Below are 27,715 nucleotides of genomic sequence, written 5' to 3' on the forward strand. Positions count from 1 at the left end.
TTCAACTTTAGAATCTTTATTCATAAAAAAAGTTATACAAGTGTTAAAGTTAAGTCATGAAAATGACAACATGGCGAACAGAAATGAAACATTCCCTTTTATGACATGCTGTAAAATGGCAATAAAATAAATGGCAACCACACCGTACCAACCGAACGTCTTTGCTTTATCGCAATAATCTCTATGCAGCTGACCAAACTCAGTAGTTGATTTTTAAAATACATTTGTAAAACTAATTAAATCTTTTCCTACTTTAGCATGAACTCAAAAATCGTAGTCCTACATGCCATATGATATTATATATATCAAAACTATTATAAACTGTGTCAGCAAAAAACAAAAAACCCTTAAATAAATAAGTTATTTAAATATACATACATAAAGACATCGTCTGGAAGAGATAAGTGAAACGGAAAACAGTATAATTCTGAAAACGTTTACAGGTTTCATTGTGAAACGGCACATGTGCAAAGAGGTAACAGTCGGTTCTATTTTAGTAGAAATGCTATTCTTATTACTGGTTTGTTGACCCGGGGAAAATGTGCACAGCATAGAGATATACACAGTGAGAGTGAAATGACAAAAATCTAAAGGGAAGCACAGTCAGGCTGCAAGACTGTAGTTTCAAAAGATGTCAGATTAGTCATTTTTGTGACATCACAGTCACGTTTTACACTTTACATGCAACTGGACGTTCAATAAGTTCTTATGATGTTTACAAAATGCTCCGATGGTTTGGCCGTTTCATACAACTTTAAAATGCCAACATTCACATTTGATCCTTTTCAGCCAGTAAGCCATATCAAACATATCATTACATAACATTAACATAATTACACATAGTATGCTTTGTAATGCGTATCCAAATATATCCTAACAAATACTCTATCAAAGTCTGCCGGCCTGTGCTTTTAAAGAGACAAATACTGAACTCGTGCACGACAACAAACTAAACTCATCTGTCTGGCCACTGGTTCGACTTTAAAACGAATTCTTCAAAACTAAAAGCTTTATTTTACTTCATATAACAACACATTCATGGTGGTTTGAAACAAAGGTTAAGAGACGAGCTGCGTCTGTCACGTTTGTGGAACAACGCTGGTGAATTTAAAAGAAACGTTCAACAAAACTGCAAATCTTTTGTTTTTTGTTTCATACAGAAAGAAGCAGGTCAGGTGGTGGGCATCACAGGTGTGCTCAGTGGAGTCTGTTGCTCAGAAAAAAGCCACACACACTGTTTTTATACTAGCCTATGTTAGCAGCACTCACTCACTTCCATTATTTTTTGAGGTATTTAAAAGAAGCCAGTGCTTTCCGAAAACATTCAAAGTGACTCTGTTATGCTTTAATGGAGTTAAAAGCCTCGCAAAGTTACAAAGACCAACGTTAGTGTCAAACTGGAGTTATTCTCAATAACAGAACTTCCTGAAACGTCCCGTTTACAGTCCAGGCTTTCTACCTCACTGTGTATAACACAATGCACGCATGCATGATGACTAGGTGTGACACACCCACAGACAAAGATATAAGAGCTGATTAAATCCAGATGCAGTCAGCTGTTATTCTGCATCCACTTCTGCTAACTTTAAAATGTATCAGGTGGTCTTCATACACTCTGAGAGTTACTGCAATGTCCCCACAACACGAGGAAAATCTCTATAAGCTTAGTGTTTTATGCTGTGTGGCTAATGTGGCTAACAGTACTGTCTGCTTGTTCTCTCCTACTCTTCATTCACATGTACCGCCTGTTCTAACACCCCAAACAAAACTCATTTACAGATCTTCACACAAACCCACCTCAGTAAGACTAAAGCAAACTAGCCATCACTTTGAAACCATCTTTCCTCCCGTTGCTGCTGCTAAAATCGCTGTTCGATAAAAGTCACCGTTCACATTGGCTAAAAGCACGTCAGCGTTGTGGTTTCAGGTAAATTTCAGAGAGAAGGTAAGAGGCAGACAAAGTTGCTCTAACGGGGTCGACAGCTCTTAGGGAAGGGGTTTTAAAACCGAGTGTTTCAGACAGTGGGTGAAAAGTGGCGCTGCTGCAGGGTACAGTGTAAAAAATATTTTGTGTTTTCTAAACACGAACGTGTGAAAAACTATTCTAGTGAGTACGAGCCTATAAAGAACCACAACAGGGGCACTTTAACCCAGTCAAACCCAGCTGTGATGCCCCAGTGCCCCAAAAAGATGAAGGAAAGCACCAAATGGAAGTCTGCCAAATGACACAGTGCAGTGTGCCTCATTTTTTCCCTTAAATTCATTACTCCTCCTTTCTCTATCTTGCTTTTTTTTTTTTTTACCCTTTTATCAGCTGCTTCTACTTTCAGGCACCCCAGTTTTCTTTAACCGTTTTCCCTGCAGCAGCTGCTCCATCTCTCATTTTCTCCGTCACTGTGGCATCGAGTTCTCAGAGTAGGCTGCCCAGGCTGGTCGTGGGTCCATTCTGAGGCTGGAACTGCACAGGAGGGAGGCCGTCTGTCCACTGAAACACAAAACAGAGGTTCCTTTGAAAACCCAACCAGGGTGGAGTGACTCACTGTTTATAGTGTGACTGATTGATGATGTGCTCACACTGATGAGGTTGTGTTCAGGGAGGCTGCAGGCTGCGATGTGGTCCTGCAGGAGCTGCTGGGAGAAGTTCTGATGCATCTGTGCGGCCTCGTGGGCGTCCATGGTGTTTCCACAAGCCTTGTTCAAATCTGCTGGGAAGAGATTAATTGTGTATACTGATGATTGTTGAATTATTTTGGATCCAAACACCATTTCCAAACCTAGAATGCGCCGTATGTGTGCGTATGTGTGCGTGTGTGTGCGTGTGTGTACTGTGATTAAATGATTTTTCACCCACTTGTTTTTCCCCAAGCTTCGTTCAGTTCTAATTCAGTTGTGGCTTCATTACTCTGTGATTTATTGACGCTATAACTGGCTGAGAAATGCATATCACTGCCCTTTCTGCAAGGGATCTTTCACCGTGAACTGAATACTGGCGCAAAATGATTAGCTGAAAATCAAAAAGCGCTTTTGTTATTCAAAGGGAGCGACAACTGTGCCAGAAAGGCGATGGTGTGTTCTTAGTATGTTCACTTGGCCAAAAATAACAATGTAGTTCAAAGAAACATAACAGGTATTTTGTACTGTGCTGTAGCCGTGGAGCCATGGAGCTTATTTATCATAATCACATGATGAATTTTGACTAAAATAAACAAATTACTGTTAATTATCAACCACTGGGTTATCCATTACACCAAGCTAAAGCTGTCAAATAAGAGAATCCACAAATAAATACCATATTCAACAAAGTTACAATGTTCTGTTCTTTTCTTTTTTTTGTTGCTGAAAATAAGTTAACTAACTATTAACTATTATGGTGCTATAAGGGGGATGGGCTAGATAACAGGTGGCTCATCCACAGAGTACCGTGAAAAGTCTCGAGTCACCTCTCATTGTTTTATGTTTTCTTTTAGGGAGCCAGACTTTCTTGTAGTTTCATAAAGTGCTCTTGAGAAACAGTTCTTCAAGCTTTCTGAAGGTCTTTCAGAGCTCTTCTTTGGTCATTGGCTGCTTTTTCACTCATTTTAAGGCCATTCCTTGTATCCGACCATTTTCAGGCTAATGTGTTTGTTTTGTTTGTTATGCCACTTAACACTGACCTTTGAATCACTCAAGGATAAAAAAAAAAAAACTTGGGATGAAGGGGATGGGGATGAGGGATGAGCCAGTGTTGTGTATACACATAACAGAAAACTGAGCAAAGAACCAATTTTAAACCGTATCTTTAGGCACCAAAGTGCCTTAAGACAAAACAAAACAAAGAAAAAAACCTGGTTCGACAGGCACAAGATATTTTTGCAATAACAAGGTGATTCTGAAAAAGCTGTTAGATAAAAACTTGGCATATCTCAACTTGGTGTGCAGTGTCTTCTTAAAAAAGTTGAGGACACTGGACAAGTGGAGGAACAAGTTGCAAGACTAAAACTATCTATAGCAGATGAACAGAATCTGAAAGTAATATCCTTAAGAAGTAGGAAAAAATTCAGTAAAGACCTGAGAGATGCATCTGGATCTTCAGCTGATCCATCTACTGTTCAGTGAAGCCTCATCAGAAATGGTCTCAGTGGAAGGGGTGGCTGTCAAAAAGCCATTCTTAAGGAAGGGAAACAAGGAGGAAAGGCTGAGGTATGCCAAACTACACAAGAGCTGGACTGACAATCAGTGGCGAAGATTTTATGGAGAGATTTAAATTTTTATCGATTTGTGTGGATGAGGTCAGGAGAGAGGTACAACAGTGAGTGTTTACAGCCAGCTGTAAAGCACGGTGGAGACTCTGTCATGTTTTAGCTTCCTTTTCAGCCACTGGCATTGGGGATGTAGTCAAAATTGATGGAATTATGAATTCAGCTGTACCATCAGATTCAGATACACCATGAAATAAAAGCAGTAAACTGCCAAAGGCTTCATTTTTCCCAAACACACTGCCAATAAAATAAAAACATGCCTGGATATCAGTTATGGATTGGCTTTCCAAAAACCCAGACATCAACATTATTGAAGCAGTGTGGGATCATCTTCACAGAGAACAGAACAAAAGGCAGAAACATCCAAAGAAGAGCTTTGAATGTCCTTCAAGGAAGTGTAAAGAAAGATTCCTGGAGACTACTTTAATAAATTACAAGAAAGCTGCCTAGACAGTCTAGCCTGTGTTAATGATTAAGGATTGTCATACCAGATATGGACTTTTAAGCTTGTTAGAAGTGTACAAACTCTGTTTTTGCCTTATATATTGTATTCCCATGTATATTTGTACATGTTTCAATAAACCACTGCATTCGTTTCCTATTTTCCAAGCAAAATATAATGAAATAAGAGGTGGCTTGAGAGTTTTGCGCAGTCACATAGTAGCTCATGCTCAAACACTATTCACAGGACTGTGTAGTGTTCAAAAGCAAAGTGATACATTTACACCGCTTGGCTGTACTGCACCGACTAATGAGAATAAAACCCCACTGCAGGTGGAGGAGGCTCGCAAACAGAAATGTTTGAGTTCACAAGGTTTATGGCTACATAGTCAGAAGTAACTATGGTCATAAAAATCATGAAAATATGTGAAGATATGAGCCTGTCACTGACCACATTACTGATGTCAGCATAATGGTGACAGGAAGGTCCACACCACACCTTTCTAGTCTGGGAGTCGACCAATAGGATCCCTCAGTCCATGATCATGACCAAAATGATGAAACATGTGACAAAGCTATCACATCATTTCATAGAGCTCTTTCCTCATTTTGTGCGTACATAATTTATCAGCACGGGGAACCTCTGACTGTGTGACTCTGTGACTAGTGTGCATGACATTTATGCTCTGAAAATGGAAAGGGGGCCTCCAAATGACAATATGACCATGACCTTTAGGGCAGTTTGGGTGAAGACCCATTGGGTAATCACTGTGTCATGACACTAGCTCACCGGCCAGATGAGCTAAACTTAATCATTAAGTTGAAACATAATCTCTTATAATAACTTTAAGGTTCTTCAGGTTGAACTGCTCCAAACACAGTGCTTGTCTATTGCGACCCCTTCAGGCCAAATATTGTCACAATTTTGTGGTTTGTAATCTTAAGAGGGATTTTAGCTCATAAAACCCCTCTTGAGATTACAACCTATTTGAACCCATCTTAGGTAAATTAATTTTATCCCATAAACTGACCATAACACAAAAATTGAAGAAAGGCTCCGTGACAGCTGTACCTTTAAGAAGTGCCGAAGACCAGAGCTGCACAGACATGTCTGGGATCTTGCTTGCCAGCTGCATGGCAGGAACCACCATGTTGTTGCTTTCCTGGAAAACGAAATGAAGTCGCGATCACATCTGCAGTCCTAAAATAACTGTGCCACAGCGTGCGTGGTCTAACGTGCAGGACATGCGGTGGTTTGCAGTCTCACCCTGTGGTTGCCTAGAACAAAGAAGATGTGGCCCAGGAGGACGAGCGAGCAGGCCGTCAGCCTGTTTAGATCCTCTGCATTAGACATCTTCAGAGTCTCCCTTAGAAATCTCCTGTTGATATAAATTTTCACGATAATCTCCCTTATCCCAAACAACAAGGACAGAATATTAAAAAAAGTAACTTACTTGGCCTCGTTGTAACGTCCCTGAAAGAAAGACAGGAGCCCTCTGATGTAAAATGCTGCAGCTCGTAGGCAATGAGAGCTGAAAAAGTCAAAGTTATTTATTATTTATTTTAAAACAATAAAAAATTCCAAAAAAAGTAACAAATCTGCACGATGTGTTTGTCTATGCAGCCTCTATAGTTACCTGACAGGAAAGTTGTGATCAGGGTTAATCCTCTCTAAAAGGCTATACAGCTGTTAATAAAAACAAAACAAAACAACAACAACACAAAAAAGGGAATTTAAACTAAAAGAGACAAACATTTATTAAAAAAAAAAAAAAAATAATTTAAATAGAATTTAAATAAAGCAGCAACTTTCCAACCTCTTGATGTCTGTTCCCTTCCCGAATGTAGACGCTTGCCAGGTTTGTCACAATGAACGTCCACAGTTCCTGATGTGTCGTCATCTAACAGAGGAAAGAGACACAGGGACTCACTGACAGCACAGAGCTATCTGAACACCACAGAGCCAAAAAATAATAATAAAACTACAACCATTGTTGACAGATGGTCACTTTGTGTAAAAAAAAGTTAGCCGTGCATGAACTGACACAAACAGATGTTTGGTATCCTACTGGGTTTCCAGTATCTGGATAACCCGAAGAGTTCATGGCGAGTTCACAATGCACCTGGGACTTGGGATCTAAAAAGAAATGAAAGGACAAACAAATCCAGATCTGATGGTGATGACGAAACTCACCTGCAGAGCTGCAGTGAACTGGGCTTCAGCATTGTCCATGCAGTTCACTGAGATACAGTACAGGCCCTGAGACACAAGAAGAGAAAACAGATGTGAAGCCTTCATATTAAATGAGACAGTTGTAGTTTGTAAACAGAGGCACTTGAACAGAACCATAAGCTATAGAACATCAACCACAAGTGCACACTTATGTGATACATTTCATTGGGATTTAACTGAAACCTTGAAAAAGTACAGATCTTAAATGGGAATGTTGTACATGCACCAGGGACCAATTTAAATACTTCTGCTGAACTTCTTTTTATAGCATCAGTCTTCTGAAATGTACTGAATGTCATATTTTCCATAAAGCTTTGTATCATCAGTCATGTAAAAAAGAACGTACAGTTTCAAAGCTGACATTTTACATATCAGACATAAAAAATAAATAAAAGAACCATCTGGTCCTTAATCAGGTTCGTGATTAAAAGCAAAGATGATGGAGTCAAAATCCAGAACCAGTGTGTGAAAAACTAAGTACACCTAATGATTCAATAGTTTGTAGAAGCACTTCTAGCAGTAATAACTTGAAGTAAACATTTTCTGTATGACTTCAATCTCTCGTGTTGCTTAGGAGGAATTTTAACCCACTCATCTTCACATCGCTGCTTCATCTTGTTGAGGTTTGTGAGCATTCACTTATGCACAGCTCTCTTAAGGTCCCACCACAGACTTTCAGTCGGGTTAAAGTCTGGACTTTGACTTGGCCACTGTTGTAGGTTTGCTGCTGTGCTTGGGATCATTGTCCCACTGCATGACCCACTGTCAGTCAACCTTTATCTATGTGGCAGATGGCTTCACATCTGACTCTATAATACTTTGGTATACAGTTTTCTAATGTGCCAACTGAGGTCTGCAGAGTCTGAGATGTAGCTCTTGAGTGTTTCTGCAGTTTCTCTAAGCAGTACAGGCTCTGACCTTGGGGTGAATAATCTTCCTCAGTGTAGAATGATGAACTTCAGTGATTTACTTCCCAAACTGATGGGCAGTAAAAATTGTTCCTTTAACGTCACTGCTGATGTCCTTCCTTCTTCGTGCTGTGTTAAAACACACCTGAATGCTCCAGACCATGAAGCTACCAAAACCTCTGCTTTCATAGAAGTGCTCACAGCTGCTGCTGATGTGCATTTACTTTGACTGCTGACTTACCAGGAGTGTATGAAGCTGGGCTGCGTGGTTGGTAAACAGCCTGGGTGACTGCTGGCACAGCTGGCAAACCTGAGAAATCTGAACACAAACCATTGCAATCTTAAGCTACAACTGCAAACTGCTGAGAATCTCCAAAGTAAGTTAATGTCACAGAATCTGTATGGATAAAATCTCTACAGCTGGTGACTCACTTCTTGTAAAGCTGTGGCCTTGTGTCCAGTGACCAGCCGGCACATGATGATATGCTCCAGCAGGATGACTTGAAACGTGGACAGGATGGGACTGCTGTCCAGCACTTTTAGCACACAAATTGGAGGTGATTGATTAACACCAAGTAAGAAAAATTATAAGTGAGCGTACGCAATCAAACTTACTCTTCAGCTTCTCCAGCTGCATGAGAGCCTTGTCTGTGTACTTCTGTGCTTTCTCCAAGTATCCCGCCTGCATGGAGTGCATCACAGTCACCTTTTCAGACAAAAACAAACAAGAGATATTACACAAAACGTTATCTGCTTTTGCACTATACTTTCAGAGTCTTTCACAAGCTGTGTGTCAATGACAGCGTCTCACCAGATACACAAGCACACACATGTGCTCCTTGGGCAGCCAGTGGAAAAGGGCTGCTGGATTAGTGGGAAGGATCTCATCGTCGTGGAGAGTGGAGATGGTCTGGATGCACTGCTGCAGCTGCTTCAGACATGGCTTCACGCTCTTTACCTGAATCCGACACATGCACAGACACTTTAAAGGTTACAGTCGGTCATTTTTGAGGTAATTTAATAGAAAAAATAAAATTTAATACTCTTTTATACAGTGATTAGTGTGTAAATATGCCATCCAAAAAATCCCTGCATTCTTATAACTTGAGAATTAATCCATTAAAAATACACAGGAGCAGCCACCAGCTTGTGGAACCTGACATGTTACCCCTTCATCTCAAATACAATGGGGCCTTTTACCAAATCCAGTTTTATGTATGTGGCTAGAGACCAGCCGCATAAGTAGGACACCAAAGGTCAGGGAGAAGAGAAGTCGTAGGTGTTCCTGTGACGTGGAAGCAAATCATGCCTGCACTTCCAGACTCCAGATATGAAGTTTTATCGTCGGAGAAGGGGCCCCCGTCACCGAAGAAGTGAAAGTGTGAAGGAAAGAGATAACCTACCGGCATCTAGATAAAACCTCCTCAACACCTCAAGCCTCATCTATGAAATGAAGTCAGGGCTCTAACACACAAAAAACGCACACAAGCATCTTATCTCCAGGTAGCTGACAATAAGACGGCTAAACAACATCAGCAGCTGGTTATAAGCAAACATTATTGCCAGGCTCGAGTGTCCTAAAAATTCCACTTTCCCTGTGATAAACTGATTACACTCTCTCACCACATGAGAGTTTATTCACCAAACATCAGAGCTCAACAATGTTAGACCCACTTTAAAGAAAGTTTCACCAATGCTGGCTAACAACAGCAAATAGAGCAGCGTTTACTGACAGAAAAGTTCAGCATATCCTCAACAACTCATCACAGTAATGCTGTTATTGAACAGAACTGAGCTTCACTGACTCAACAGCCAATATTGGACTCCTTTTACAAAGTTTCACAGCCTCCAATACACTAAATAGATGTGGACACATATTGATAGCTGAGGTAAACAGCGGGCTGAGAGCCTACACTCATTACAGATGAGCGGAGGTCAGAGTTGTTTGCCCTACAGCGCCCACCGTCGCTGGGATAATGCATTTGAACTGGGTTGGATAAGAAGACAGAACTTAGTTATCCACAATCTGCAATCTACTGACATCTAGTGGTGAGATTTTACACACTGCAGCTTTAACTTTGCTCTGAGCATTATTTTAACATAATGTAAAAACATACAGATTTATATTTGATATCTGGCACAAGTTATGGGGTTAAAAAAAAAACTTAATTTAAAATAGATGTTTCTTACATTTTTGTGAAACTTCAACAATAATGTATCTATTTAGAGCCGGAAATGAACCACGGGAATACCTGTCCAGCATCCAGGTAGTGTGTAACCTGCAACACCAGGAAGAAAACTCTCAGCGACTCCTTCTGAATGGGGTTTCCCTGCCAGTTCTCCACAATCGTCCCACATAGTGTCAGCAGCGGGTGGACCTCGCTCAGCTTCCTCTCCATCAGCAGTAGCTGCAGGGCCACAAACACAGATTAAAAAGCTGCATAATCAGAAAACAACACAAGTTAACACATCGAGCGCTTTTAGTTTGAGGAGAATGATTTAAGCTTACCATTCCTTTGCTTAACAAGAAGAGGGCTCTGTGGGAAAATGAAAGAACAAACTTAATGTGAGTCAATGCATGACCACAGATGAATCACTTATCTCGCTCAGAAAACAGAAATCTGACCCGTTTACCTCGTGTATTCTGATCCCATGACTCTCGCATACTCTGCTCCGACTCCTAATAGGTCACAAGCAGACACCAAATCTTTCTCCAGTGCGTGCAGTTGCTGAGGGAGACAGAACAACATTGCGCTCATACATCAGCCACGCTCCAAATTAACATAACAGGCACAAGTAGGTTTGTAATGTTGAGATGTTTCTTACTGCCAGCTGAAAAAGCAGCCTGCAGTGCCAGTAGGGAGTTTGCTGTGAGATCTGGATGGCCTTCCGCAGCACCGGCTTTGCAGAGTCCACCAAGTTCTTGGAGAAAGAAGCCAATAAGTAATTGAAAGAGAATCTGAATTCATTTTCTCTTGCATTTAAGTCAAAATCTAATTGGAATCAGAATCAGCTTTATTGATCAAGTATGTGTACACGCACAAAGAATTAAGCTCCAGTTATTTCTTTGCTCTCAGTGTACAGAACAGAGTAGACAAGAGAAGATGCTGACATAACATCAACATGGCACACAGACATACATATATATATATATATATACACACACAAACATGCATGAGAGCATGCATTTTATTCATTCAGATTATTGGTCAGAGGTTTTTCAGGTTGTTATCTTGTGTTTTAAACACAAGGCTTGCACGTGACTCAGGTGTGCTCAGCGGTACTGCAGTGGGTATGACGTCACTGTTTTGCAACGCGCAAAAACCAATAAAATAAACAAATGCACCTCTGCTAAAGTTTGTCCAAGCATTTTTATTTATTTATTTTTTTACAAACAGGGAAGATGATGATAACATGGATGCACATACCTGTTGACAGTAAAACTCCGAGAGAATACTCGCTGCCTCAAACTTGACATCTTCAAACTGAGAGATCTGATAGGTGTTGTTAAAGATGCAACCTACAATGTGAAAGCTCACCTGGTTTTAAGGAGATGCTTAAGTGGCACAACTTTTTTTTTTTTAAACCGGGTTGCATGGGTTTTAATACTGCACATGAAAAAGGATATCTGCTGTGATATGAACCACTAAGGAAGAAAAAAAAAAAAGGAAACAGATCATCAGTGAGAGCACAGTGGACCCTGGGTGGTGCAGTGATCATAAAACGGTGGTGGAGGTGTTTCTAGTACTGATCATCAGTGCTGCTCACCGCTTTTTCCAGGTGACTCTGGGCCAGCTCGCTGTTCTTTGTGTGGCGGTACAGCACCGAGCCCAGCTGGAGGTGAGTCCGGGCCTCGACCCTCGGGGGCGGCTTGAACTGAAACACTGCCTGCAGACAGTGGACGCAGAGCCGGATCTTTGGAGGACTCGACGTGCGGAAATGTTCCGCAAAGCCCAGCAAGGCCAGATACCAAGGCTCAGGGGCCTCTGTGCTCGCTGCCATCCCAAGCCGTCCGGGGATAAAAACAACAATTTAGCGTTGGGACAACGTCCCCAGCTTCAGCTAGCCCCAGCTGCGCTTTCCACCTCTGTCATTTGCATGAATCGGAGTAGCGCCAAGGAGCTAGTCCGAAGAAAAATGACTTCCGGTTGTAGCTTTTCAAATACAAACACACCAAACAAGAACAACATATTTAGTATGTTGTAGACCTATCTGTTAAACTTGCTTGACGTGGAAAACGATACAATATTCACACAGGAAGTATAACTTTGTGTCATTTAGTTTCTTGACAAGTTACTTTTATAAATAATTGAAATTGCCTCCTTTATTTTGAAAGGGTATTCATCAGAATAAAACAATCATTTAAAATCCTTTTATCATCCACTAAATAATAAATGTTACGTTAAATAATCACATATAAATAATATGAATAATTTACTGCCATCTTCTCAGATATAATGTAGTAATTGTAAAATTTGTAATAGGAACCTATGCTTTTCAGACTATGTTTGAGAAGAGCAAATATTTGTGTGGGACATTTGGAGAAATGTGCTATTCACGTACATTTTTCCGCACAATTCACTTCTCTGTGAATAGTACCAAACAGCCGACAGCGAAAACTGCGTTACTGTGATCGCTTCATTCATAATACCGGAGAAAGCATCCTGTTTCAGGGCGGAGGTAATATCCAAAGCATTTGACTGAATTACTTTTAACCGACTCATATAAAATAATAATGAAAACAACGAGAAATACCACAGTAAGGGTTTTATTTAACGATTGCCCTGGAAACTTCACCGGCTACAGTAACAGGGAATGGAGCTCATGTGCTTTAGCTAACAATAGCTGTCGGTACTAGCTACCTTAGTGGAGACTGAATCCTCCCAACACTGCTGAGGTTTCACTTCGTTGTTGCATTTAATTTCAGAGTTGAAGATAACGAGGCAAAATGGCCAAACGGAGAATCACACAGGAGACCTTTGATGCTGCTGTCAGGGAAAACATGGAGGAGTTTGAGATGGACCCAGACGAGGCTTTGAGGGAGGCTGTGGAGCAGTTTGAGTCTCAAGGTAAATGTCACAGTTGGTTAATGTACACTGACTGTTACACACTTTGTCAGGGTAACGCCGTGTCGGTTAAGACTGATATAAACTTCAGGCCGAATGACAAGGTAAGAGTTGCATGTCTATTGAAATTAAGTCACTGATGGTCAAGCTGCAGAAGACTGGAGCCATGAGCATGTGCAGTGCTGAAGAGGAAGACCACAGAGAAGGTTGTAGTGAAGGAGGATACACAGAAGGTTGGTGTGACAGAGGAGGATGCCAGCGATAGGGTGAGATGGAGGTAATGCCCTGTGGCAACGGCTAAAGAGAGCAGCCAAAAGAGGAGGAGGAAGAAGAAGATGTAAAGTGCTCATGAAACATGTGTCATTTATGTTTTTTGGTTCTGTCACATTTTATTTTGTTTTACTTTAAAATTTCAATACTGTCTAATGAACAGATTGATTGAAATACTAAGCGTTGCCTTATATTCTACATCTGTAATATGTCATGTTATCTGTATGTGTGCAGATATTAGCCGAGATCAGGAATGTTAAACTCATTTTACATTGCAGGCCGCATACAGCCCACTTTGATCTTAAGTGTGCCGGACCATTGATACAGCTCTTTCTGCTATTTTAAAGGAGTTTCACTACACATTTGATTCTGGGCCCTGGACTTAATGTTTGACAACTCTAGCCTTGATCCTTCATTTAATGGGAGGTGAACTTACTATGCTGAGAGACAGATTCCCTGTTTACTGCACTGTGCACTGCGAATTTTTAGTCTATTTGCAAAAATCCAAAGTAAAAAATGTTTTTCCACATCAGCAGCATTAGAAACGGTCCAGATCATAAAACTCTGATTTTTGATTGGCCAAATCTAGATTAATCTCTGTTTTTGATTTGTGTAACCATTCTTTTACCTCTGTCACTGTGGTTTTATGATTAGTTCAGTTTGTCTGTTTGGTCACTGTATTACTCAAAACTTATGAAAGGATTGGCATGAAAATTTTAGGAGAGGTGGAGCTTGGCCTAAAATCAAAGTGATTAACTTTTGGATTTGATTTGCATTGTGAGGGCAAAACTGAACATTTTGCAACATGTCTGTACAAATACACTGTTACATCCCCACAAATAAGGTCTAGGGGTAGGTGTGGGGGAGCAGTAACAAATAGAACTGAAAGGCAGAAAAGGAACCCAGTTCATGCATGGTGTGTAGGGGCTTTTCAGCAAAGGTATGCAGTCTTAAACTGGTCTTGCTTTATTTGTGTGCTTGTAAAAAAAAGAACAAGAAAAAGAAAAAGAAGCAACATCCCTTTGTCTTTTTCCTTTTCAGTCTGTTTAAGTTTCATTCTCATGAATATGTCTTTGTAGCTGGTTCTCCTCAGTAACAGAGAGGGAAGACTGTACACACACACACACACAGAGCACACACACACACACACACACACACACACACACACACACACACACACACACACACACACACACACACACAGAGCACACACACACAGAGCATGCACACAGACTTCTTTATTATCAAGCACAAAAGAAAAACGTTTGCTCAACCAGCTGCCCAGATTCAGAGCATTATTGTTTCTGTGCTTTGCTCTGTTCTCTCGTCCTCTGGCACCCCTGCACTTACCATTTAGGGAAAGTGAGTATTTAGCAAATGCAAGTGTGCCATGCATTCAACCATCCCACCCCACCTCCCTTTCCCTCTTACAGCCTATATCCCACTGCCACAATCCTTCTCAATAAAGTAGCAAAATCTTCATAACTGGATCAGTTGGCTTCTTTTCTCTTCAGACTTTAATCAGCTATAATTTACTTTTACTGCTGCTGTCCCTCCTGTCCCCACAGTGACCCTCTCCATTTGCTTCTGCCATCTATCTGTCCATCCATCCATCCATCCATCCATCCATCCATCCATCCATCCATCCATCCATCCATCCATCCATCCATCCATCCATCCATCCATCCATCCATCCATCCATCCATCCTTCTGTCTGTCCTACCGGGCTGGAACCTATCCCAGCTTACCATAGTGCAGGAGGCAGGGTACACGCTGGACAGGTCGCCAGTCTGTTTCAGGACTAACAGAGAGAGACAGACAACCATTCATCCTCACATTAGCACCTATGACCAATTTAGAATCACCAATTAATCCAACCCCACCACATGCCTTTGGACTGTAGGAGGAAGTTGGAGCACACACAAAGTTTAACTTTCCTTATTTTTTAAAGATAATGACAGATTTTAGTGTACAGATGAACTTTATGAATTCACTTATTTCTCAATCAAATGCGCACAAAGCACTGATACAAAGCTTTTCTTTTTTTTTTTTTTTTTTTCCAACAAATCTTCATATAAAGATCCAGTGGCTGAGGTTTGCTACTTCTAACAGAAGCTACAGTAAAGACATTTTGGGAGTGTTGGGAAAGCAATAAGTACTAAAAAGTAATTTATTCCTTGTCCTTACTTTAATCAGCTGGAAGCCTCTGTCTTGAATAACAATTAACACATAAGGTTAGTCCACTTCTCGCCCAGCAAGAAAGGCTGAAAAGCTCCAGCCCCGCAGTGGTTTAGAGTATGGATGGATATATAGACACAAAGTTAGACTTCACGCTGGCTGAAACTCGTATAGAGACTACAGATCCACTTTGGACTTGTGATATTCTTAGATTCAGATTTTTTCAAATATGAAGAAGAGAGTGCACTGATACTCATGTGCCACTGCTGATAATTACAATAGCTTTTGTTGTTGTTACTGTCCGCTTCTGAGATGTTAAAATGGTCATTAAAGAAGTTATGTTGACCTTTGGACCCTTTTTTTGTGAACTTCATGTTGTGCTGTTTGTCACAGCATTAAGTCTAATCGTATGTGTTAATGCAGGTGTGGACCTCAGTTGCATAGTGAAAGCTGTCCCAACATTATCATTGGCTGACAGTCAAGAAGAGCAGACACACGAGGTCCTACAGGTGAGTCTTTATCTGTTTTTCCTGAAAAGAGAATAGTTACTGCAAATTCTATCTATATTAAAAAATTTTTTTAATCATTTTAGGCGTTGGAGTCCCTCCGAATTGGAAAAGACTCTGCTGGTGTGACAGCAGACCTAAAAAGCTTCACTGAGCAGTGCTCACTGGGATTTGCCCAGCGGTACCTCGCTGCCCAGAAAGACGCCTACCCCGTCATCCTGTCCTACTGCAAAAAGAGCATGGAGGAGCAGGAAGCAGCATTAGCCGCTCTGTCTGCTCTGGCCGCGCTGACGGATGGACAGCCAGACTTGCTGGACGCAGAGGGCCGGCAGTTCCTACTGGATATCCTTAAGAAGTACCAGGCGGACTCCTCTGTGACACGGGTCGCCATCAGTGCCGTGCGGCACTGCTGTTTAAAGCACGAACAGAACAGGCAGGATTTTGTAAAAGGCGGCGTCCTTCCGCTGCTCACTGGTGCCATCACACAGCACGGTGAATGCGCGGAGATGGTTAAGGAGGGCTGCGCAACTCTCCGAGTCATGACCTTTGATGATGACGTGCGGGTTACGTTTGGGCACGCTCATGAGCACGCCAAGAGTATTGTTCTTGAGCACAGTGGACTGAAGGTGTTGATTGAGGCTGCCAAAGGTAAGGCCAGCTGATCATATCAATATAGATTTAGCTTCTGCGCTTTCTAGTCGCTTTGTATTTGCTGGTACATTTAAATAATTTTGATTTCTTGGATATCTTCCACACAGCTCACCTTGGTAACACTTCTGTTTTGAGTGAGCTGTGTGCGACTTTATCCCGTCTGGCTGTACGGAATGAGTTCTGTCAAGACATCTGTGATATGGGCGGATTAAAACTCATGATGACTTTGCTCGCAGACAGCTATGAGTCAGCGGTAACGTACAAGAAGCAAAGATCGTGATGTGGATCGAGTCCAGGTTTGTTTTTTTTCGCTGAAGTGTTTGTCTTCCCGCAGGAGCTGGTTCGGCAGGTCCTTAGCGCGATCCGAGCCATAGCAGGAAATGATGACGTGAAAGATGCTGTTGTTAATGCCGGTGGAGTTCAGCTCATTGTCATCGCCATGAACAGGCACATGAGCAACTCTGCTGTGAGTGTCACTGTTGTACCTACATGTTAAATCATGCTAAATTGGTCTCTGTGCATTGAAACAAACAAACACACAAATGAGGGATACACTGACTGAAAGAATTCTCTAAGATGTTCTAAGATTGTGCTCACTTTCTGCCATAGGTGTGTGAGCAGGCTTGTGCATGCCTCTCTGTCCTTGCTCTACGTAAACCCAACAACTGCACGGTCATCATGGAGAATGGAGGTGCCTTGGCTGCCCTGCAGGCTATGAAGACTCATACCGATGTGGTGAACGTGCAGGTAAGATCATGTCATCAGTGAACAATATGCTCCCGGGATCTGGACTCTTTGTGACTGTGATTCAGCGTTTGGTGTTCGCCCTTTACAGAAACAAGGGTGCATGGTGCTGAGAAATCTGGTCGCACGAATGCGTAACTTCAGCCAGTCAATCTTGGAGATGGGAGCAGAAGCGCTGATAGCCCAGGCGCTGCAGAACCATCAAGACTGCGGTGATGTAGGCAAGGCGGCCCTGAGAGATCTGGGATGTCAGGTGGAGCTTCGGGAGCTGTGGACCGGCAAACATGGCAGCCTTACCAACTGAAAGTGGAGCACAGCACCACTGCAGAAGGTTCGCAAGGAATGTTCAACACACCTTGCAGGGATGGGGTGGGGGTTTAATAGCAGACATTCAGTCCCGCCCACTGTGATTTCATTTCCCGGCAGAGGTTTAGGTGAGGCTTAACCATCAACTGCCATTGCATGCAGCCACATGATGAAGGAGAGACGCTGGTGATGTTAGTCTTCCTTCCATATTTGTATGAAAAAATAAACTAGCTTGTTAGTTAGCTACTTAACCACTAAAGTACAACAATTAATAGCCATAGACAGTATACAAGATGGCTGTCGCTACCGTGATGTCACTCAGTGATTTGTGAAGCCCTGTTGTGATGCCTCAAGCTGAGAGTTTTTGCCATCACCATCTTGATGTTTTGAAACCAGACGTGATGAGTGAGGGTGGGAACTGTGACAGCACGTGCTTATTGGCAATCAATCACTGTTGTTTAGCTAATGAGATTATCCTGAATAATCCTCGTTTCTGACACTTAAGATGACCAAAATTTACAAAATAGACTGAGTTTTTTATTCAGTATGTCCCAAAATATGTGACAGAGCCCATAAAATCATCAGTTTATGGTTTACAAAAGTCAAGTCTGTTGTCCTTTTTCCCTTTTCGACTTCTATCGGACTGTAGGATAGTATTTTTGTAGGCACAGGCGATGCCTCATGGTGTCCATTAAAATAATCCAGGTTTAAGATACCATGTTTGATACTGTCTTTGTTAGTAGTACTGATAGCCAGTAGCCTAGCTAGCTGAAGTAAGACAAAAAACATTTGAAAGCATATGAGGAAAAGCCTTCAGCTTTAGTTTCACATCTGGTTGAAAACATGTGGCCGTTAAATAGTTGAAGAGGGATAAAGAAGGGTGTGCTTTAGGGTGTGGCTAGCTTGTAAATGAGAAAGTGCCCTGACCCTTGTTATCGCAGTGAGTCCACCCCTCTTTTGTCTTGTCAGGTTTGAAAATGCAAAGATAGTGAGACTCGAGGCTTCAAGATGATGATTCTTTTTAACCAGCAATTTAATTTGTTGTATTTCAACAAAAAGTTACAACAACCTGTGAGCCTAGGGTTTTCTTTGAGGTCTGTAAACAACAACAGATGTAAATGGGTTTAATTTTACCCACAATCTATCCCTGTTTTAGTGGTAGCCCAGCTAAAATCTGCCCACATTTCACATTTGAACCAACAACATTGGCCCTGTTCTACTTGCCACAAACCCTTAAATATGTCTCCCTGAGTGCACTTTTGGCTAAAATGTAATCCTGTCATGTTTATATCTAACATATAAACATACTAGAAGCAAATACACTCTTAGTGAGGCATATTTTTACAGTACATTTGCTGAAAAGGGTTTCAGGCAGTGTGAATCAACACACAACCAGTCACGATGCTTTTGCAAGATTTGAAAGTGTTTTCCAGTACAAATAAGTACAAAAAGGCCTTTGTAGTACTGTTGTATGTGTTTTTATTATTTATGTAAACTTTTTTTAAAAGTGTTTTTGTAAAATGTTGTATGAGTGCATTTGCTGCTACGCAACTGCTCTGTAACATGGTGACTTGTTTCCTGTGTTGGCAGGGCCAATTTATACATGTTTTGAATGCCTTACACATGCTTTATTTTTAGTTTGTAAATTTGTCATTAAAGTTTAACACAGTATGATACCATCTTCTGTTATCTAGCTGTGTGTGATAATAACAGACCCTGGATCTCATGAGTCTGAAGTAAATAATTTTCAAGTGTACTTAAAGGTCTAACAAGAAACTGCAGGTGGCCCACTGCCTGCCAAGTGTCTCTCCTACTCACGCCCCTCTAACTGACCTATCCAAGCTTGCCGCACCTCACTGAGACTTCATTTCCCACAATGCACCTGCGCTCGTCCTTGCCAAACCTCACTGTGGTCATTGCGAACCGCCTCGCCTGGCTGACAGGAGTAGTAACGGCAGAGCCCACAGTGGCATGGAGGAAGCCTGTCACTTAGAGTCACTGCAGCTCTGATGGATGTGAGAAAGGTATTTTAAACGGCACCTTCAACATTAGGACACATTTCCAGTCAGGACATTAGCTCATGGTTAACATTTGCACTACGCTGTTACCGAGAAAACAGACGTGAATTAAACGGCGGGCTAACGGCTAGCTTACCTTACTTAACCTGGTATTTGGCTAACTTAGAAATAACTCCTGAAGAAGCTGTTAACGGCTGGAAATAACGCGCCAGTGGAGGGGATATCAAAACGTGACAGCTCTTGGTGCCGGTGTCAGGTTTATAAGGTAAGAAGTGTGTTTGTGTAAGCAGTGACAGTTCGCTGGCTTCAGAGGGTGGCTGTGTTTTGTTTGCGGGCATGTGTCGACAGGACTGGAGCAGCGGGCAGAAACAGAAAGGCGAGGCATGGTGATCGTTTAATGAATAAGTGTCCACTTCTACTGCAGTAATGTTGACTTATAACCGTGCTTTGGTTTACGGTTTAATAAATGCCGAGGAAAATGGCAGCATATGGGACACGGCGCTGTTACAAAACTGATGTATTAAGGAGGCAGGCAACATGAAGAGCTCCTGATGTTGATTATTGTGATGCTTATTGACTGTTTATGCTTTTGGGGCTGTGCATGTATTTTCTGTTTCCCACAGCTGGCATGTGGTCATATTTTGCTCTCAACTTTTTCCACTTAGACTTCCAATAATTTTCATGGACTTATTCTTGATAAATATAACACAAAATTAAACACACACTTTACCCATAAGCATTAAGTTGCCTTTTTTGACTCCCTTATTCATGATAATACGCTTTCTATAAGATCTCCACTGTTGCATGTGTATAGCATGGGAATGCTGTCCTGTATTACAGAGTAATGAAGCCTAAGGCACACAAATAAGACATAGCAGCACAGAAACGAGTGAGGAACAAGGAACTGTAAGATGATATGCATGGGGGAAGAAGCTTTAGGGAGGGGTGTGAGATGGCCTGAGATTTGGGATGGTGGCTGCTGTGAAAAGATGGGTACAAGAAGTCCTAGGCCTGTTGGACTGCTACCAGTATTAGCTGCCCCTGACACAGCTTTTGAGCAGACCCTCCGTTTACAGTTTCACTGTTGTCTCTCGCTGTCTTCATTTGCTTCTTTCCTGTCACTGCTTCTTGTTGAACTCTGGTGTTTCTAAGTGCTGAGCCAGTATGTATATCAAAAACTAAGTAACCCATATTCTCTGTAATAATATAAATCTGAAAGGGCAGATCATCACCTAATCATACCAGTCACAGTATTATTTTGTTGGCAAAACTGTAAACAAGAAAAACTTTTAGGGTCAGTCAGCTGTTCATCACGCTTGAAGAATTATACAGCATAAAATGAGTGTTACACAACAGATAAACATCAGTCACAGTCATAAGCAGATTTGATCTTATACTGATGAAGTATCTGTGTGTCCCATGATGACAAAAAACAAACAAAAAACCCAAATAAGTAAAATTCTTCACATGAAAACCCAAAGAAAAAATGTAGAATTGCTATCATTTTCAGTCTTTCTTCTGAATGTGTGAAACTTGTAGATCTTGTGTAGACTGGATGTGAATTACTAATTTACATCTTGTTGTTGGTGTTCCTTCAACTCAGGTTTACATATTTGATAGCTTTGGACTTGATAAAGCAGAGTGGATGGGTTGAACATTACATGAATATGTGATCTATGTGGTGAAATGATTAGTTCTTTAAAGCCATGCAAATACCTCTATTGTTAAAATCAGTGAGTTCACTCTAAATAATGTTTGTCTTCTAAAGGTCAACTCGTCTTTATTGACGAGATCTGGAGGATTGTCCTGAATGTTCAAAGTTGTAGTTACACTGCAAACTTGTTTCCAGCAAGGGAGGGGCTTCAGCAGTGCTTGTGTTACTCAGACACCTTTCACCTACAAGTCCTCTGTCCTTCAGGAGTGATCTATTGTGCTTCCACTTAGCTCAGTGTCTGTGTGCAGTTTTCATGAGTGAGGCAGGTGGTTCAGAGTAAGTGGGCTATTCTTGAGGCAGTTATTCACATCGTTGTGTATTGTATTTCTAGTTTATTGTGTACAGATAAACATCTTGTTTCTCATCACATGTTGTAAGCATATAAGAAAGAGGGCGGTTAAGTAGAATAGATTTGAGACCAGACTTTGATTCTGTGGTACTTGTTATGATGCATTGAGGCCATAAATAATCATGTTGTCTAATTAGAGCAGTGGTTATCAAACTGTGGCGGGTGGACAATCAGGTAAAAGCTCATAAGAATATTTTAGAGAAAATAAACAAAGAGTGGATGACAGTGCTGACGTAAGATTCTTTTTGTTCTGATTCATTAAATGTTGTGTAATGTGGAGTTCCAACTTCTGAGGTGAGGCATACCAGGAAAAAGGGTTTTCAAACAACTTCCTTGCAGTAACAGGAAAATCTGTTTAAAAATATTTAGACTGACATGAAACTTAACTGTGTTTGTTTTTCTCTTTTTTCCCTCTTCCCTGTAGCTTCTAGCCTCCTGTACTCCCCACCAGCATCACCGCTGCCACCAGCGGTTGAATTCATGAGCGTGCTTGGTTCATAATCCTCGGGGATGGGTAGTGGAGTCCAGGAACAACGGGCATCACTCACACAGGGTGAAGTGCTCCCACTGGCTTCCTCCAGTCAGTCAGAGGTGAGCACATTTATACTGGATCAGGGTAATCATACAGCTCAGGTTTGGTTAATAAATTTTATTTAATTGTGTCTAATTGTGTTTAGAGGAAAAAAAGTCATTATTGTGTTAATGTTGACATTCCAGGGGGTTGTACAATTATTTCTGGAATCAGCCCATTTTTGTCACCCCCAACAGATTGTGGCAGATAGCTGCCCCTTCCTGAGTCCAGTTCTGCCGGAGGTTTCTTCCTGTTAAAATGGAGTTTTTCCTTCCCACTGTTACCAGGTTTCTGCAGTTAGGGGGTTGTTTAATTGTTGGGGTTTTCTCTGTGTTATTGTAGGGTCTTTATCTTACTAACTGAATTACATTAAATTGAATAGTTAGACAGTTTAGCTAGATATATTTATTTGGATGCATGCATTTCTAAAATTGTGTATGCGTGTAATGGAGATATAAATATACCTTATGTTATCATACAGTTCTGTTTAAATGGGTTTTCTAACATGATTATTCATTCCCCCACACTTGTCCCATCACTTCTGTGATTGCATCCTATCAAGTCATATGTTATTTGCAGAATATAGTGACATTGTAACACTATTTTAGTGCCTGTGTTTCATGTGTGTACTGTGCACTAGAGACCCCTCATTCTGTTAGCTGAATATGATATTCATGAACTGAGCAGGTCTTTGTAGCTTCATGACCCCTCTGTTTCATTTAACCACATCTGCTTCTATTTGTGAGGTTTTGTTAGCTGGTTAGTTATCTGTCAACTGTTATCCTGATGTAACCCTGGCTTACTGATCAACACTATAGCAAACACAACAAGTTGCAAATGTACAGTGTCTCTGTCTCTGTTTGAACCTAAAATGTGATTATTTTGCTTTGCAGGGGTTGAAACAGACTCGGTCTGTTATCAACTCGCTCTTTTCAGGGGCTTTAGCAGGAGCTGTAGCCAAGACAGCTGTCGCCCCATTGGACCGAACTAAAATCATCTTCCAAGGCAAGCTGGCTGCTCTGCTAATTTACAACAGTGACCTGAATAAAGAACATGTATTAATATATGATTACATCTTGTTGGGACTACTGTGGAAATACCAAAAAAAAATCATGTTATTGATATTACTTAAAAAATGACTGGACTTGTCACTGCAGATTTTTAAAAAAATCTCTATTTTTAACATCTTTGATTTTATTTTCTGTTTATGCCATTTGTATATGTACAGGACTTTGTGAACCCTGGTTTATTTTAAAGTGCTATACAAATAAAGGTGGTATGGTATGGTTTTTATATTGTTCATGTATTTTGTTTTTCAGTGTCTTCTGCAAGATTCTCTGCCAAGGTATGTTTGAGCATGAAATGTTTCATGTTGTCTGCTTCCTATTTATAAGCTTTATATCTATTGCACTTAATGTAAACCACATATTTTACTGTGTTTGTTTTTTTTTTTTTTCATGTTCATTTCATGTTAATGTGTATATGTTTGTGCACACTGAATTAAAGGAAGCTTACAGGTTGATCTACCGCACCTACCTGAAGGAGGGCTTCTTCAGTTTATGGAGGGGAAACTCTGCCACCATGGTGCGAGTCATCCCATATGCTGCCATCCAGTTTTGCGCACACGAGCAGTACAAGGCCGTGCTGGGAGGCTACTATGGCTTTCAGGGAAAGTACGTATCTGTGTTTTGCTTGTTTATGAAATGTTTTCTTATGTAAAGACATAAAAGGGCTGATGGGTTTTTTCCTTTTTGGTTGCAGTGCCCTACCTCCAGTCCCAAGGTTGCTGGCTGGGTCCATGGCTGGTACCACTGCTGCCATGATGACATATCCTCTTGACATGGTGCGAGCGAGGATGGCTGTAACGCCAAAGGAAATGTAAGCCAACTTTGAAGTTGTTATAAATTGTCATCTGGGCATAGTTGGGGAGTTTGTTAATAGCATCAGCAAAACAATCCAAGGGTAATGAAACATGGGTAGTTATACATACACTCACTTTGCCAGTACATTTGGTACACCTTGCTTGTACTGGGCTAGACCTCCTTTTGTCTTCAGAGCTGTGTAATTGTGTTTTAAATCAATTTCTTGAGTCATTATAGATTGTTATGTGTCACTATGTCACCTTAGACAAACATATATTCATCACTAAAGACCTGAAATGTTGTTCATTTGTTTTGAGAATAAACATAGTTGGTTGTGCAACCATAATGCAGAAGATATTACTACAGCATATTTTCACATCTTCACTTTATAGTCAGCTGGGGTATTGTGTGATCCTATTTAGCCTGTAATGGACTTTAACTGCACCCTCGCGCAGACTGAGTCAACTTCTATGATCTAAGATGTAAAGAGCAATTTTTTTTCTTTTCTTCTGAATTTCTCATCCATCTTTAACTAAAACACATTTATATTTTTAATATTTTTCTGTTTTAGGTACAGTAACATTCTGCATGTGTTTGTGCGGATCTCTCGAGAAGAGGGCATGAAAACACTGTATCGAGGCTTTACTCCAACCATACTGGGTGTTGCCCCCTATGCTGGCCTAAGCTTCTTTACCTATGAGACACTGAAGAAGTTGCATGCAGGTATTCAACAGCCACATGTTTATCTGTGTATTGATCTAGCCCTGTTCCTTTCCTTCTGTGCACAGCTGCTGTTCATGTACAGTACCTAAACCTCACACGTTTCTCTTCCATGCAGAGCACAGCGGCCGCCAGCAGCCCTACTCATACTGAACGCCTGGCTTTTGGAGCCTGTGCAGGTCTCATCGGCCAGTCTGCATCTTACCCTCTGGATGTAGTACGGCGGCGGATGCAGACTGCGGGTGTCACAGGTCACACGTACCGCACCATCCTGGGCACCATGAGGGAGATTGTGTCCGAGGAAGGGGTTATCCGCGGACTCTACAAAGGTCTCAGTATGAACTGGGTTAAAGGACCTATTGCAGTGGGGATTAGCTTCACCACCTTTGACCTCACTCAGATTCTCTTGAAGAAGCTTCATCAAATGGGTTATACTACTCCATAATAATGACAAAGAGAGTTGAAAATGGGGGTAGAGGGTTGAGTAGATGCCTGTAAGCCCACTCTGGTGAGACAGCAGAGGTAGCAAGAGTAAAAAAAGGGTATTGCTGGATAAAAGCAAAAAGCACAGTGGCTCAGGATGCGTGGGTAATAATAATTTATTCTCTCGCTTTGTTTGCGTTTAAGAGAGTAAGTTGGATAGTACGCCTTGTTGTCATGTACATCTAAGTGCAATATCATCAATACGTTTGTGTGTACACATGAATTGTAATGGTTCTACCCTCCTGAACCGGGCCTCTAAGTACATTTGTAATCCACAGAGTTAAAAGGTACACACACACACACACACACACACACACTGCAGTCTGCCAGCTGCCTTGTGTATCATTTTAAATCTTTTACTTTGCAGTGCAATGCTGGTTTCCACTCATTTGCCATGAGTTTTTAAAAAATGCATTCATTTAATAAGAGTAAGATATGCCCTTGTTGAGATTTGTTTTAAGGAAATTTATTTTAAGAAAATATACCAAAGGTTATGACCTGAGTTAGTGCAAATTATATGCCATAAATGGAGTTGTAGTATGTTTAAGTGTGAGTTCACAGCAGCTTTGTAACTGCTATCAAATGGTTTGATTTAGTTTGAGTTGAAACTATTAAAAGCTCACAGTCTAGTGTTTTTTCAGCAGCACTCCTGAAGATTGAATTCACAGTTTTATTAGTTGTTTAGTTGTGTTTTATGGCGGTGCCAACAAAAAAAGAATTACCAGTGCCCATAGTGTTTTTAGAGAGTTTTTGTCACATATTGATTGTTTTTCACTTTAATCCTGTCATAGGCTTTTTGAAAGATTCATATCTGAAGTATAAATACAGATACTACAGTTAGTCCAGCTAAACTATTGGGGCCTTTCCACTGCTGGAATCACTTCCCCTAGGAACTAGGAACCTTTGGGAGGCTGTTTTGGATGTTTTTTTTCTTTCTAATAAGCTCTGAAACATCAATGGAAAAGAGAGTATTGTAGAAACACAGACATGTAACAATATGAAGGAATCTTGTAGTTCTTTGGGAAAAAGTTCCTGGGACTACAACGTCTTAGTTTTGGTGGAAATATGCTTATTGGTTCTCAGCCCTAAGTAACGCACATCAAGTAGTTAGGTAATCCCCCAAATGTGAGATGTTATACACTGATATTTAGAAAGAACAGCTAAACATATACACAGCCCTCTTTGTGACGTTTACAATGTCTCATTGTTGCTGACACAGTCTGAGAGGTGTTGCTTTTACATATATCATTTATCTGTTTTTAAAAAGTAAAGTATATCAAGAGGCATTTTTATATCTTCACCCTCGTATGTGTCGCTGATGTTGGACACACATGAAGTACACACATTACACTAATGTGTCTTCCATTTGCTGCCAGTGTGACAGCTGTGCAGTCTGTCTCTTCGCTGCCATTCACAGCTGCTTTGTTTTTAAAAACGTGACTCGACACTAGTCTAGACTGTAACAGGTCACTGGAATGACTTTAAATCTCCTGGTTAGGGAGGAGGACTCGGTGTAGAGCTTTTAGCAGTATTTGCTAACTTGACTGGAAATATGCAAACATATACTGAAGAGATCATTTGAGTTCTGTTACAAAGATAATTTAGTTCTCAGTATTGTACTTTACCTCAGCACACAGTCATGTGTTTTTTCTAATCGTCACATATCAATGTGTGGCAGCAAATGGGACTTGGAGCTTGTTTGAATGATGCAGATTAACATTTTGACAGTACAGGGAGTGCAGAATTATTAGGCAAGTTGTATTTTGAGGAATAATTTTATTATTGAACAACAACCATGTTCTCAATGAACCCAAAAAACTCATTAATATCAAAGCTGAATGTTTTTGGAAGTAGTTTTTAGTTTGTTTTAGTTTTAGCTATTTTAGGGGATATCTGTGTGTGCAGGTGACTATTACTGTGCATAATTATTAGGCAACTTAACAAAAACAAATATATACCCATTTCAATTATTTATTTTACCAGTGAAACCAATATAACATCTCCACATTCACAAATATACATTTCTGACATTCAAAAACAAAACAAAAACAAATCAGCGACCAATATAGCCACCTTTCTTTGCAAGGACACTCAAAAGCCTGCCATCCATGGATTCTGTCAGTGTTTTGATCTGTTCACCATCAACATTGCGTGCAGCAGCAACCACAGCCTCCCAGACACTGTTCAGAGAGGTGTACTGTTTTCCTCCTTGTAAATCTCACATTTGATGATGGACCACAGGTTCTCAATGGGGTTCAGATCAGGTGAACAAGGAGGCCATGTCATTAGTTTTTCTTCTTTTATACCCTTTCTTGCCAGCCACGCCGTGGAGTACTTGGACGCCGCGTGTGATGGAGCATTGTCCTGCATGAAAATCATGTTTTTCTTGAAGGATGCAGACTTCTTCCTGTACCACTGCTTGAAGAAGGTGTCTTCCAGAAACTGGCAGTAGGACTG

General features: G+C 40.9%; 3 protein-coding genes across 3 annotated transcripts; 2 read left to right on the forward strand and 1 right to left on the reverse strand.

Annotated features, from left to right (window-relative positions):
* Positions 1-11,937, reverse strand: mau2 (MAU2 sister chromatid cohesion factor). Its single transcript, XM_031738005.2, has 19 exons — positions 11,589-11,937; positions 11,449-11,466; positions 11,249-11,314; positions 10,647-10,742; positions 10,455-10,549; positions 10,330-10,357; positions 10,073-10,228; positions 8,632-8,778; positions 8,436-8,526; positions 8,253-8,356; positions 8,062-8,139; positions 6,874-6,939; positions 6,497-6,580; positions 6,317-6,366; positions 6,134-6,211; positions 5,947-6,058; positions 5,752-5,842; positions 2,575-2,702; positions 1-2,485 (listed from the first exon to the last, which is right to left on the reverse strand). The coding sequence occupies exons 1-19, from the start codon at positions 11,820-11,822 to the stop codon at positions 2,411-2,413; spliced, it is 1,797 nt and encodes a 598-aa protein (XP_031593865.1). The 5' UTR covers positions 11,823-11,937; the 3' UTR covers positions 1-2,410.
* Positions 11,938-12,343: 406 nt separating this feature from the next.
* armc6 (armadillo repeat containing 6) lies at positions 12,344-19,220 on the forward strand. The gene is made up of 8 exons (XM_031737977.2): positions 12,344-12,500; positions 12,748-12,889; positions 15,758-15,843; positions 15,927-16,488; positions 16,599-16,744; positions 16,826-16,957; positions 17,101-17,238; positions 17,327-19,220. Exons 2-8 carry the CDS (start codon positions 12,769-12,771, stop codon positions 17,537-17,539), a joined length of 1,398 nt encoding a protein of 465 aa, XP_031593837.2. The 5' UTR covers positions 12,344-12,500; positions 12,748-12,768; the 3' UTR covers positions 17,540-19,220.
* Positions 19,221-19,408: 188 nt separating this feature from the next.
* Positions 19,409-27,100, forward strand: slc25a42 (solute carrier family 25 member 42). Its single transcript, XM_031737967.2, is given in 9 exon segments — positions 19,409-19,824; positions 22,047-22,213; positions 23,087-23,198; positions 23,513-23,538; positions 23,700-23,866; positions 23,955-24,071; positions 24,627-24,778; positions 24,894-24,925; positions 24,927-27,100. Coding segments are annotated over 8 exon segments (981 nt in total). The 5' UTR covers positions 19,409-19,824; positions 22,047-22,132; the 3' UTR covers positions 25,221-27,100.
* The last annotated feature ends 615 nt before the right edge of the window (positions 27,101-27,715 follow it).

Source organism: Oreochromis aureus, linkage group 18 (genome assembly GCF_013358895.1).
Source record: "Oreochromis aureus strain Israel breed Guangdong linkage group 18, ZZ_aureus, whole genome shotgun sequence".
NCBI lineage: Eukaryota > Metazoa > Chordata > Actinopteri > Cichliformes > Cichlidae > Oreochromis > Oreochromis aureus.